Source organism: Nannospalax galili, unplaced genomic scaffold (assembly GCF_000622305.1).
Source record: "Nannospalax galili isolate Female #2095 unplaced genomic scaffold, S.galili_v1.0 scaffold25, whole genome shotgun sequence".
NCBI classification, from domain to species: domain Eukaryota; kingdom Metazoa; phylum Chordata; class Mammalia; order Rodentia; family Spalacidae; genus Nannospalax; species Nannospalax galili.
In genome coordinates, this window is record NW_008355642.1 from 5,354,291 (window position 1) to 5,368,779 (window position 14,489).

The following is a 14,489-nucleotide window of genomic DNA, read 5'->3' on the forward strand; positions in this document are numbered from 1 at the left end:
TTTTCTCCTATTCTTTGAGTTTTCTCTTCACTGCCTTGCTTGCTTCTTTTGATGTACAGAAGCTTTTTAGTTTAATGAGGCCCCATTTGTTGATTCTTGACCTTGTTTCCTGAGCAATTGATGTCTGGTTTAGAAAATCCTTTCCTACACCTATGTCTTGTAGATTATTGCCAATGGTTTCTTCTAACAGTTTCAGAGTTTTGGGCTTCACATTGAGGACTTTGATCCATTTAGAGTTGACTTTTATGCAAGGTGAAAGACAGGGGCTTAGTTTCATCCTTCTACAGGTGGAGAACCAATTTTGCCAGCACCATTTGCTGAACATGCTGTCTTTCCTCCAGTGGCTGGAGGTGGCTGAAATTGCATGTACTCATATTTGGATCTTCAATTTTGTTCCACTGATATATGGGTCTACTTTTGTGCCATTATCATGTAAATTTGGTATAGTAATCCCCCAAGCATTCCTCTTAGTGCTCAGGGTTGCTTTGGCTATCCTAGGTCTTTGCTGCTTCCATAGGAATCTTCCAATTCTATGAAAAATGTCAGGGGGATTTTGATTGGCATTGCATCCCAAACCATCTTATTCAACTATACACCCACTTCCCAGATGGCACCCTCCCATAACCTACCTCCCCCCAATAGAGCCCTAATACTCTGATATCCCTGCTACTGTCTGCTGTGTTGTCAGCACCCCCAGCCATTCCCCACTACTTGTCCATCTGGTGAATCTAGTCAGCCTATCTAGAGGTCTTTGTTTTAGGAAGAGCAGCTGTTCATCATCTAGTAGCAATCAGTTGTCAATATTCCTTTAGATAAGATTGGGGTCTGCTGTTCATTTTTCCAGTTCTATGCTAGCTTACTATCTGGGAGTCCCTTTGACCACCCTGGCCAACAAGTCAAAAGAAGATATCTCCGATGTGGCATTGTTGCTTTTTATGTAACCTTTAGCTATACATATGGAATCTTAAAAAATTATATTGGCCCCTTTAATGTTTGGTTATACTTTCCTTTTGGGTGTTTAAGGCCATACAGTAGGCCCAGATAAACCAATTTATTTTTACTCTTGAGGTTATTTGAGGATCTGTTCCTTGGGGGTCACATGGGCTTGGGAGGAGCCCCTGGTTTCTTTTACCAGTTCCATCTATGTGAAGATAAGTCGAAGGTCCTGCTTGACCATGGCTGGCTTCGCTTGGAAGCATGGAGGAAAGGATTCCTCTGTGTTGACCCTCCTCTTTGTAGACTGGACACTGGTTCAAGTCCATCTCATAGGGTCTCCTCAGCCTCCTTGATCAAGAGGACAGGTGACTCACCACAATTACAGGACATTTTGAGAGATGCTCAGGAGTGTGTCATTTATCTCCATGTGTCCATGTAGTTACTAAGGTTTCTTCTGGTGTTGATTTTAAGCTTTATTGGATTGTAGTCTGATAGAATGTATGGAATTATTTCAATCTTTTTGTAGTTGTTGAAGCTTGTTTTGTGCCCCAGTATGGTCAATTTTAGAGAAAGTTCCATGGGGTGCTGAATAGAAAGTATATTCTTTGGTGGAATATTTGGTAGATGTCTATTAGGTCCATTTGAGATATGGTATTGTTTAATTCAGATGTTTCTCTGTTAATTCTCTGTCCTGTTGACCTATCTAATGGAGACAATGGGGTACTAAAGTCCCCTGCTATTAATAAGTTGGGATTAATCTGGGTCTTAAAGTCCTGTAGCAATATTTTTATGAAGTTGGATGCAGCAGTGTTTGATGAATGTATGTTCATGACTGTAATATCTTCTTGGTTTATTGTTCCTTTGATCAGAATGAAGTGGCCCTCTTTATATCTTCTGGTTTGTTTTAAAGTCTATTTTATCAGATATTAGAATTGCAGTGCCTGCTTTTTTCTTAGTACCATTCGCTTGGTATATTTTTTCCCAACCTTTCACCTTAAGGCCTTGAAATTGAGATGAGTTTCTTGCAGACAACAATAAGATGGGTTTTGTTTCTTAATCCATTCAACTAGTCTGTATCTTTTGACTGGGATGTTCAGTCCATTGATATTTTAAGTTATTAATGAAAGATGTGTATTGAATCCTGTCATTTTTATTTCTGTTCACATTCTTGGTATAGCTGTGCATTTCCAAAGTTATACCTTCATTGAGTTTTTTTCCAGAACCCCTTGGGTATAGTTGTTCCTTTCTTCAGCTCTTTGTATTGCATAAAAAACTCTCTGAAGGGCTGGTTTTGTGGACATGAATTCTTTCAGCCCATTTATGTCATGGAAGATTTTTCTTTCCCCTTCAACTATAATAGACATTTTGGCTGGGCATCATAGTCTGGGTTGGCATGTGTGGTCATTTATAACAGGGAATACTTTGGTCCAGGCTCTTCTGGCTTTCCTAGTTTGCACTGAAAAGTCATCTGTAATCCTAATGGGTTTTCCTTTATATGTGACTTTTTTTTTTTTTTTTGCAGCTTTCAGTATTGTCTCTTTTTTTCTGTATATTTAGAGTTTTTACTGTGATATGCTGTGGAGAGTTTCTTTTCTGGTCCTATTTGGTGTTCTATATGCTTCCTGTATTTGTATGGACATGTCTTTCTTATTTTTTAATAATATTTTGTTTATTATTTTTATTTTATGTGTATGACTGTATTGCCTGCATGTATGTGAGTGCACCAGTGTCGTGCAGTGCCACGGAGGTCAAAAGATGGCTTCGGATTCCCCTGGAAATGGAGTTAAGGATGGTTCATAGCCACCATGTGGGTGCTTGGAATTGAACCTGGGTCCTCTGCAAGAATAGACAGTGCTTTTACCTGCTGAGCCATCTCTCCAACCCCAGGCATGTCTTTCTGTAATTTTCAGAAATTTTCTTCTACAATTCTGTTGAAGATCTGGTCCATACCATTATCTTGACATTCTTCTCCTTCCTGTATACATATGATTTGTAAGTTTAGTCATTTTATGGCATCACATAATTCCGCATATTCCATTCTTGTGTTTTTTAAATTTTTCATAATCTTTGTTTGAGTGGTCTAATTCATCCCTTTTATCTTCCAGTCTCGATATTCTGTTTTCCATTTCATTCATCCCATTGGTGAGTCTTTCTCCTGTCATTTCTAATTGGCTTACTGAGTGTTTCACTTCCTTCTTCATTTCAGCCTGAGTAGTCTTCAATATTTCTAACTCTTTTCTGAATTCATTCAGAAGTTTATCCCTATCTTCTTTCAGTTCTTTGATTTCTTTGTGTGTTCTTTAAATTCACTGAATTCTTTTATCATGTATATAATTGTTTTTTTGAGTTGCATGTCCTGTGTTTTCTAGGGGGTTCTCATTGTACTCCTCAGAGGACTATGGGTACTCGGTAGGGATATGTTATTTTGGTTTTTCATGTTACTTTTTTTCTCTGTGACTTTGACATGTGAATTTCTTTTGTAGTTTCTGATTCTTGTGTGAGACTCAAGCCTTCCTTTGTTGAGTTTAGGTCTGCTTCTTTTTGTAAACTTTATGTGCCTTTGTGGTTTACTTGTTGGGCATGGAAAGCTTGTTGGTTGATTTTATATTGGAGTGCCCAAATTGCTTTAGTCTTCAGGAGTTCCCACAGAGGCCCAAGTTAGATGAGGATCAGATGCTCTCAGGCTTTCTCATAAGGTCTGGATCCTTCCAGGAAAGATGCTGCCCTCAGGAATTTGGGGGCTGGGCTAGCCTGGGAGCAGGGCCCAGAAAAGATGCTGGTCTCAGGAAGCTGGTGGCTGTGCCACTCAGGGATGCAAAGGGATCTTTGGTTGGGAAGAGGTCCTTGGTACTCCTGGGGACTACTGGGAGGAACTAGGTTTGTGTGGATGCAAAGGATCAGGAAGCAGTGGGGACTCTGGGCCAAGAGGTCAGCCCTAGTGTCTGGGGTGCCAAGACAAGAAATGGGCCAGTACCCAGGTCAGGAAGAGAGATGGAATGGGGAACTGGGAGGGTGAATGCAGCTGGGGGAATCAAGACGAGGTGGGAGTCTGGACTTACCCAGGAAAGATGTTGGTAACAGGAAGCCAGTGGCTGTGCAGCCCAGGGAATGGCATTTTCTTTTTAAATAAGTCAAAAAAGAGATGGGTAGATGGCTCAGGGTGATTAATAGCACTGGCTGCTCTTGTAAAGGACCCAGATTCAAACCCCAGCATCAACATGGCAGGTAACAACTGTCTGTAACTCCAGGTGCAGGGAATATGACACTCTCTTCTGGACAACAGGGACATTACGTGACACAGGTGCACTTATATAAATGCAGGCATAACACTCATACACATTAAATAAATCAATCAATAAATACATAAATAAATAAATAAAAAGTTTTCAAAAAGTTCAAAAGATAATTTATTAATTTAGTTTGAGTGTGAGTTATATATTATGGGGAGTAGGATTTTCCATACCTAACACAAAATGGCATGTCCACTCTTTGGTTACCAAACATTTTAACAGATGATTCCTCTGTGAGACTGGAATGCTGGGGTATTTGCTAATACATATGTAATATGAACATTTTCAAAGTTGGACTCCTTGAATTAAGAGTTTCAAGGGATAATTAAAAATTGTAAAATTTGTTTATTATATATGTGTTTAGGATAAATCATTTACAGTGATTTGCAAAGTCAACAGAAATATAACATGGAGGGTTCATTTCAAATATAACCATGTTCTCATTTATACAGATTATTTAATTTCAAAGTAATAGTACCAAGAGGAAAGAGGGGATAAGGAAAGAGAATATTTTTTAATTTTAATGTTTATTTTACCGTTGTGTTCAACATGGAATAAAAAAAATCTACTAATGGCAATTATAAATCTAATATCAATTATAAATCCAATATCTAAGAACTTGTTTACCACTCTTCAGGGAAAATTCACAACAAAAATTCTCTCAACAAAATACCTAATTTAAGACTTCCTGATTGGCAGACCTTCCTATGTCTTATTCAGTAGAGTACTTAATACGATGTAGTGGATGTGGTGTCTCTCATGTGCGAAGCAGAGTGAACTGCTGATTTGTGCCTAATAAGTTTAATATGCATAAATTATTTTAATTATATAAAACAAGGTGCTACATTTAGCTGCAATACAAAAGTCTGTACCCTTATGAACCAAGAGAGGGCAAAGTGCAATATGAAGCAACTATAGAAATCCAGGATAATTTGTTCTCTAAATGAACAAAAAATTACTTTCTCTGCAAAACAACCTTAGGGATAACAAAAATTTCCAGAAAAATTCTATTCTGCTGTGATCCAGCATCACTAAGTAGGACAAAGTTAGACAAATAGTCCGCATCTACCAGCTGCCCATTAGAAGTATCTCAGAAATTTAGAAAAGGGATCTCATGATTCTAGTGTCAAAACTCTCTTGCTAAAACCATCATTACAAAAGAAAAGTTAGTCCACCAGGCTCACTATGGAGGTACATGCCTATCATACCAGCATTTTAGAGGTTGAGGCAGGAGGATGGTGATTTTGAGGTTTGCCTGGGCTACATAACAAGGCTAGCCCCTCCCCCCCAAATAATTGAATCACCTAACTTCACTAAATTTATACTAGATTTATAGATTTTAATTTATACTAGATTTAAATCTAAATTAAAGTCATATATTGTTGGTGGTTATTGTCAATTTTCACACAGCAAAGAAAAGAAATCTTAAATTACAATAATTATTTGTAGATAGTCATAATTCCTTCATTATACAAACCTATAAACTAACCTTATAAAAGGTAGCACATAACATAACACAACATAAATAAAATGAACAAAGTCAAGTTTATGGTGGCATACAATCAAGCACCAATGAAAGCTAACCCAAGTTTAACCCAAATTGGACATAGATCATTTGGCTTCACAGTTTTAAGTAAAAAAAAAAAATAGTAATTAAGCAGCCATGCAAATCAGCATACACTTTGGCTCTGGACCAAAAGAAAGCAAACAAATTTAAAAAAAAAAATCTCTATGCTCCTCTTAGATTCATTGTGTTTAATTTTCATGATATTATATGGTAATTTCAGGCATCTTGTCAATATCACAGGTAAAACAATCATGCGATACCATTGACCATAATTCATTAGTCACAGCATACATATATGCATGATAGAAATCTTGGTTTATTTCTTCACAAAAAAATTTCCTCATGTTCTAGCAATAGAGAAATAATAAAAATTGTCGGTGAGAAAGAGAGAAAAAAACTTGTAAAATTGACCTGCTTTAAGAAATTTACATTTATATTGAATTATCATTTAGATGACTGAATAGTACTGAACACCTAGTCTTAAATTTTAGTCTAGAAAACATGTACATCAACTAAATAGAAACTTTCTGAAAAAATGTTTACAATTTTTAAAGACCAAAAATAGGTAAATGTCAAGTTTATAGGGGCAGTTTTTGTTCCCATACTGCCAGAAGGGTCTTTTTAGAACCTGGAGAAAATATATATACCATTTTTTACCAAAGAGGAAAATCAATGTCACTTAAACCATGATGGATGATCACTCAACTCTTCAGTCATTTGGTTCTAATTATAATTCTCCTGATTTTCCAGTTGATTCTAGAGGAATCCTGTTTCTACCCTCCTCCCTTAGTCCAGCACTTTAAAGGCAAGGAGCAGAATTACAATTGCCATTAATTTTTTGTGGCATACAGTACAGTCTTATGGTGGAATACATAAAAGAATTAGATAAATGTCATCCAACAGGTTAAGAGATGAAGATCAGACAAAAGTGCAGGTTTTCAGACTTTCCCTCCTCCCTCCCTATGTTCCCCCTCCCCGCCCGCCATTTCTCTCCCTAAATTAAACGCAGTCCACTACTTCAAGGCCATACCAGAACTTATTATGAAAAATAGCTTTCTTCTCCAATGTTCAAAAGTTGGAAAGCCCCTGCCCAAGACTGACAATTTCAAAATTGCATTATTTGGAGACTTCAGACACGTGACCAAGGACCACTTTTTAACGTTTAAATTTAAGAACTGTGGCAAGGATGGGTAAGGAAAGAAGAGTTGAATTTCCTTCGGTGTAATTGGTTTGGTGTACAATGACATCTTTGAAAGAAGGGGCAACGCCACAACAAGGAGAGAAACGTAAGCTTAGTAGTGGAACAGGCGATCTCAAGGATTGAACAAAGTGAAAGACGCAAAATTGCGAGAGGCCAGCTATTCTGAGATCAACCCCTAGACTTCCTTGCCACCAAGCACCCCGCCCCCCGCCCCGACTAGACTCAGTGTCTCCTTTGAAGCCTCTTACTCTCATGGTTTGATAAGGACACCCCTTTCTCCTCACCATTCCTGCGTCCTCACAGCATCCATCCCCCACACATTTTTCCTCCCCAGGGTGGTGATCATTCGTTAGGGTTCTGAAAAAAGTTAAGTCCACAACTGAGATCCGCGAACCTGCGGTCAAAGGCAGTCTAAGGCGAACAGTTTAACTGCCCCCTCCCCCAGGGGAAGCAACCCGCCAGGTACTCGAATGATTGATTTCTCATTAGTTTCGGAAAGAATTCCCTTCTCCCTTCCCAGGTCCGACCCCCAAAGCAACTGTTAGTCCAGTGCGGCAGGTTGGGACTCTCGTGGCGGCAGAAAGGTGATGGCTGGGGCAGAATCCCCAGTCTTTCGCTCAGGGTATAGGCTAAGGCGAAGGGCGGCGACGAGTAACTGTCTCGCCACCTTTTAAGTGACAGTGAACACAGCCCCACAGCAGGTGGCTACAGCTTACCTGTGAGTCCCCCTCCACCTTCCTCCCCGTAGCCTCGACGCCGTTGCAGGACAAAGTAGTCGTTGGACCTTTCCATCAGCCACAGCTTCAGCGCATTTTTCAAGAGCACTTCCTCAGGCTTCAGCCACATCTCGAAGAACTTTGTGCCGCCCCAGGAGCAGCGACCTATTTGTCTGCCTCACCTCTCCCCTCCCAGCAGGTCTTTCCCCCTCTACTTCTCCCACCAAAATCTTCCCCAGGCTGCAGCGCCTCAGGTTCAGGTTTTTACACTTCCCCCAACCCTGCCTTCTCTCCCACGTAGGCAGAAAGATTGCCAATTCCCTCCCAAGGAGCTACCGCCAGACTGGGAAATAGTCCCGTTTTGTCACCTCTTGGGAGTTGTAGTTTTCTACCGGTTTTTCCGCACTCTAGCGGTCATAGTAGGGAACTACACTTCCCACAATGCACTGAGGTAAGAATTGGGTGGGGGATGCTTCGATGCCGGTCCCGCCATGAGTTAAGTGAGTTTTGCCAGTCTAAAGTTTAAGACGTTTTTTTTGTTTGTTTGTTTGAGACAAGCGAGCCTCAAGTATAAAGGCATTTGCTGCTCCTCATCCTTTTATAGGAAAGGCATTAGTATGTTTAAAACAGTTTCCGACATTTTTGAGTAACGGCCGATTGAGAAAGCTATAGCATCAGCAATTTAGATTTAATTAATGCCAACCACGTATTCGGTAATCCCAGGTAATCCTCATGGAAAGCTTGCGGAGGAGATCCTTTTCACTTTGCCTCTTAGTAAACGAAAAGCGCTAACAAGTGAAGTCACTTGTCCAAGGTCTCACAGTTGGTTCTATGATTCACTGTCAAAATTTCTTACCTAAATTAAGCTCTTTCCACTTATAACGGAAACCTATAAATCTCAGAAAGCACACATCGTCACGCCATGAGCCTCTCCCTTCCCGCATGCTGCCTCTGTTTATTTAACTACTGTTATAAAGGACAGAAAATATTGAGCCCATCTTTGAGGTATCTAAACTATGTATGAGGGTATTTTTTTTTTTTCCTTCTTAAGCTGTTTTAAGAAAAAAAGTTTTTGTAGGCAGCCTTTATTTCTTGGTATCTGGGCAGTGTTGCCCAACTAGTTAAACACTAAGGTGAAAGAGGTCAGTAATTTGCCAGACATTGCTGGGGAATTATTTGAGTACAGTATTTATTTGTTAGAATAACTTAATCCCTGAGTTTAAAGAGTACACTGACAGTGCAAACAGGCTTACAGGAAGGAACAAGTTGAGAGAAAAGGTACAAAAATGAGTTCTTGGCAAAGTGTCCTGAGATTCAAGATTTAAGGCCATATAGCTAAAACTATGGGGTGAGGCACACTCAGATGCCAAGTCCTAGAGCCACTGAACTCTCTACCTTCAGGGAGTGTCTGCAGCTTAAATCTTCCCGGATGTGGGCCATTTCTGGTGAGGCAGTTATGTGCTACAAGAAAGAATTTTTCTTGTGGATGAAATACAGGACAGTCTGGGATTCTATTCTACTAAAAGGCAATAGGTGGTCACGAGGCAGCTCTCCAGACAGTACGGAAGAGACAACCTTCCCAGAGCCTGGACTGAAGGGTTCCCTTGTGAAAAGTCATCCTAATATGGATGTGTATTAAGGCACATCACTTCTCCACTTCTTTCTGGACTGAGGTCAGCAAATGAACTGGCCTCAGAGACCTGTCATTCAATAACTCTTATGGTTATAATTATGGCAAGAACTGGTAAAATTGGATTTGTTTTTAAAGACAGGGACTCCCTGTAGCCCCAGCTGGCCTGGGACTTACTATGTAGATCAGGCTGTCCAAGATCTAACAGAGGCCAACCTCTACCTATCAAGTGTTGGTATTAAAGGCCCGTGCCACCACACCTGGCCTGGAGGCTTCTTTTGATAGAGTAGTCTGCAACTTATCCAGATCTACCCAGATTCTCTCTTTCAGGCACACTTTAAGGACAGACTAGGGTCTTAGCGAGCTCTTGCTTTTGTAAGTAAACATTTCATTAATTATACATTTTTTCAAGTTAAATTGTGTCTTATGTAAAAATGTGGCTTGATGATAACCTTCTTCAAGTCTTTGCAAATAAACATTTCTCCAAAACCACGTTAAAAATAGAATATCATTTTATTCAGGGTTCAATTGTGTACATTATTGTCAATTGCTTAGGGAAGGAGGATTGGAATTACAAATTGTCTTGAACATCACTGCTGGTATTATCCTGGCTATCTAGCTATCATCTATCTATCTATCTATCTATCTATCTATCTATCATCTATCTATCTATCATTTATTTATCTATCTATCATCTATCTATCTGTCATCATCTATCTTTCTATCTAATTTGCATTTACTTGTTCATTAATAGGCTTATATATTTTTTCATGTATATTGATGAAGGTTCAGAGAAATTCTTCTTTTCCTAAACTCTCACAGTTTAACAAATGGCAGAGCTGGGATCTGAACTCATTTATGACTACAAACCCAAACACTATTTTGTTTATGCAAAGGGTCCATGGATATAAACATAGCATATCCAATGTCAAACTTATTTCTCCCAAATCCTCCTGGTTTCTTCCAAACTTGTTTATTCCAAATCCTCTTAGTTCTGGGCATTCCTGTTTACAAAGATGTTAAACTAAAAATCTTGGAATAGTCTTAGACTTCTTTCATTTCCTGATTCCCCACCTCCACCAGTCTCTATCTCTTGCTTATTTTCTCTCTCCCTTCTCTCTCTCTCTCTCTCTCTCTCTCTCTCTCTCTCTCTCTCTCTCTCTCACACACACACACACACACACACAGATGCCACTACTTCTTTTTTTGAGCCTGTTCCACCCTATTATTGTGGTTTAGGGTAGCTGCACATCAGTTTCTTGATATAGTATTTAATAACTCCCCATATCATCTATTTGCTTTCATTCTTATTTTGTGATTTACCTAAGCTAGATACCTAGTTATCAATGTAGTAATATACCATATGGATGTTAATAATACCTCACTTAGCCAGAGGTCAGTCTTCTGAGTGACTCAACTGTTCTAAACAGTGGCCTTATATACCTATGACAAACAAAAGGCATAAGGAAACCCCAAATAGCAAGTCCAAACAATGATCTATGAAAGGCCAAGGATGCTGTTGTGGAGTTCATTAGCCTCAAATTTGAAATGATGTGCACTAGCTAACTTTCTGCTTTTCTAGAATCTATAGCAGTCTTGGATGCAGTAATATTCAAAACTTGTATATTACTGCTAGAGGAGAGCCATTTAAAGCTTTGTTACTCAAAGTATGGATCCCAGGCCAGCAGCATCTCATCACCTGGAAGCTGGCTAGATATTCATAATCTCTTACCCTACTCTAAACATGCTCCATCAGAATGCATATTTAACAAGATCTCGTAATTTGTAGGAATATAAAGTTTTAGATGCATTGATTTAAAGCAAATTAGGTATCTGAAAAACTACAACAAATTGGTGGTCATTAATCATGTTTCCATTATGTCCCATATAAGTATCTTAAAAAAAAAAAACAAAAAAAAACTTAAGTCCTGTTTGTTTAAGGTGGCTGTATTGCTGGGGTTTTGTTTGTTTGTTTGTTTTTTGAGACGGGGTCTCCCTGTATCCCCAGCTAGCCTGGAACCACTATGTAAACCAGGCTGGCCTAGATCTCACAGAGATCTGTCTGCCTCTGCTTCTGCCTCGTGAGTGCTAGGTTTAAAAGTGTGCACCACCACGCCCCACTGCTCTTTCTAAAAAGACTCTCTCAGTATCTGTTTATTATTGTTTTCTAGGGCAGTGGTTGAAAACCGAGCTATTAGTTGAAGTTATAGCTAGAAGGGGAAATTGCTGCTAACCATCTGTAAACATCTCCATACTTTTCTCTTAAACACAAACATCCATACCTGTGAGTATCTCATCCATGAGATTGTTTCCATATTTAAAAAGTTGAGGACCAGAGCCACGGCTTATAATCAGAAGCCTAGAGTGGCTACACACACCTGTAACCCCAGTGGTGGGGTGGAGAGAGATGCTCATGGGGGTGGGGATAGAAGATTGCAGAGGCTTTCTGGCTACTGCTTATTCCAAATTCAGTGAGAGATCCTGTCTCAAGGGAATATGGTGGAGAGTGATAGAGCAAAGCATGATGGCCTCCTCTGGTCTTTGTGCATGCCCACACCCACATGTACCCCTCTCTCTCTCTCCCTCCTCTCTCTCTCTCTCTCTCTCTCTCTATCTATCTCTCAATGTCAAGTACTTGTGGCTGGTGTTTCTCACACTTTTCACCAAAGAAACTTTGTTGTTAGAAGATAAAATCTCTGGAGGTCAAACTGACGACCACAATCAATTTCTTTTATTCTTACACAGTGTAGTGCTTTAAATTTTATGCTAGTTATCGTGTTTAAGGTATAATATTTCAAACAAAACCAATGAGCAAAGTAAAAAACTAAAAAATTTAGTTTGGGTAATAAATTCTTTTGACAAAAATATTTCATAAATGAACAGAATGTGCCTAGCATTCCAAATGTCTCTAAATGTTTTCCTTGCCTTGAGAAAATATTTTTTTAACATAAAACAATTGAATTCCAGTAAACTTACATCTAGATTCCCATATTCCTTAAGTGAGTACTTGATGTACAAATAAGTATTATCTACTGCCACTGTTAAAAGATAGCCTATGGGCTAGAGAGGTGGTTCAGTGCATAAGACAACTGGCTGCTCTCTAGAAGACCTAGGTTCTATTCCCAGCACCTGTGGCAGCTGACAATGACAACCATCTTCCTAACTCCAATTCCAGGGGCTCTGATGCCCTCTTCTGGCTTCTGTGGGCACTACATGCATGTGGTGCACTTACATACATGCACGCCATAAACACACATTAAAAAAAAAAAAAACCTCAGCATACATTGTGACTATTATTTGAGAATATAATATAAAGTTATGCTCAATCTAAGGAATATCAAATGATAACAGGAAAAGTAAAATTCACGAATGGCATGGTATTCCTAATCTTAGTATATACTTCAGAGAATCCAAAATATACATTTTAGGAATGATTTGTATATGAATGCATGGCAGCATTATCCACAATGGCCAAAAAAAAAATGTGCTAGCCCAGATGTTCAGTAACTGATGACTGGATAACCAAATGTGAACTACTCACATGATGGAATATTAATCAACAATGAAAAGGACTTACTGAATAATAACAGTAGCTATTATTATTAGTTAAAAGATAGTTTAATGTATATTATAATATGGAAGAACCTTGAAAGTATTATGTTAAGGGGAATCCAGTCACAAAAGACCCTATATTGTATAGTTCAATTTATATGAATGTCCAGAATAGGCAAATCCATAGACACAGAAAGGATACAGTTGATTGCACAGGCTGGAAATGGAACAGGAATTGACTAACAATGGGCATGAGCGTATGTTTTTGGATAATGTAAAGTTCTAAAACTGGATTGTGTAATAGATGCACAAATGTACATACTGCCTAAAATTCACCCAGATGTTCATTTACAGTGACTAAATTGTTAGGTACATTATATTTACATATAGCTGTTACAATTCTAAAAAGTGAGCTGGAGAAATGGCCCAGCAGTTAAAAGCATTTGCTACACAATTATAAGGACCAGAATTCAATTCCAGTACCCATGTAAGAAGCCTGGCATCCCAGAAACACCTGTAAATCCACCTCTGAGGGATCTAATGGCCTCTTTTGGCCACTATATATACAACCCCTCTCCACGCCACATGTATCTATCTATACACTCAGACACATGCAGACACAAATATTTTTTATAATTATTTTCTTTTTTCCCCTTTTTGGGTTTTTGAGACAGGGTCTCACTGTGCAGCACTAACTGGCCTAGAACTCATTACATAGTCCAGACTGGCTTCGAATTCACAGAGATCCACCTGCCTCTGTCTCCTGTGACACCATGCCCAGATTTGATTTTATTTCTTAATTTTCAAAATTAAAAATGCCTCCCCCCAAAAGTCCCCCCAAACTTAAATCAATCAAGTCTTTGAAAATATAGGGATTATCCTTCACACTCCTGGCAATTTGTTGCATAAGACAACATGTGTACACTGATTTTGTCAATCATGGTTCTGAGGTGTTCCAAACATCTTTGTATTTCTTCACATGTATAATCAAAGAAAATGGTATGTTCTGATGCATTAACAACATCCTAACAACCATACTATCAAAGAGAAAACTGGAAGAAAACTTTAAAATATTAAAAAAGATCTTCATGTCATTGATGATATAAATATGGACTGACATGAAGATTTTGTAACCTAATATTTTATTACCGATCAACTTCATTATTTACTTGTTGACATCAAAAAATAATTCATGGTCAGTTCTGTGATGATCTTCCCCTTCTGTGTAATGGAATATGTAAATATGACACCAATGGTTTAGTTTGTATTGATTAAATATACCAATGACCATTTACATCCAATGATTATTTCCTCTCAAAGCTAGGATTGTTATAATAAAAACTTATCAGATGAGGTTGGAGAGATGGCTTAGCAGTTAAGATCACTGGCTTCTCTTGCAGAGGACCCGGGTTCAGATACCATCATCCACAAGGTGGCCAACAACTGTCAATAACTTTAGTCCCAAGAGATCTGACTCCCTCTTCTGTTCTCTGTGAACATGGGTGCACATACATATAAGCAGGCAAACACTTATACACATAAAAAAGATAAATAACAATTTCTAAAGGATGTAATAGCTAAATTAAACACCATATGC

At 38.7% G+C, this 14,489-nt stretch overlaps 1 protein-coding gene across 1 annotated transcript in view; it reads right to left on the reverse strand.

The window, feature by feature from the left end:
• The window catches only part of Tbc1d8b (TBC1 domain family member 8B), an 84,178-nt gene extending 76,153 nt beyond the window's left edge, over nt 1-8,025 (reverse strand). Inside the window, exon 1 of the mRNA XM_008852983.3 lies at nt 7,711-8,025. Coding sequence (XP_008851205.1) covers nt 7,711-7,840 — 130 coding nt within the window. The 5' untranslated portion in view covers nt 7,841-8,025. The remainder of the gene's footprint in view (nt 1-7,710) is intronic.
• Between the last annotated feature and the right edge of the window lie 6,464 nt (nt 8,026-14,489).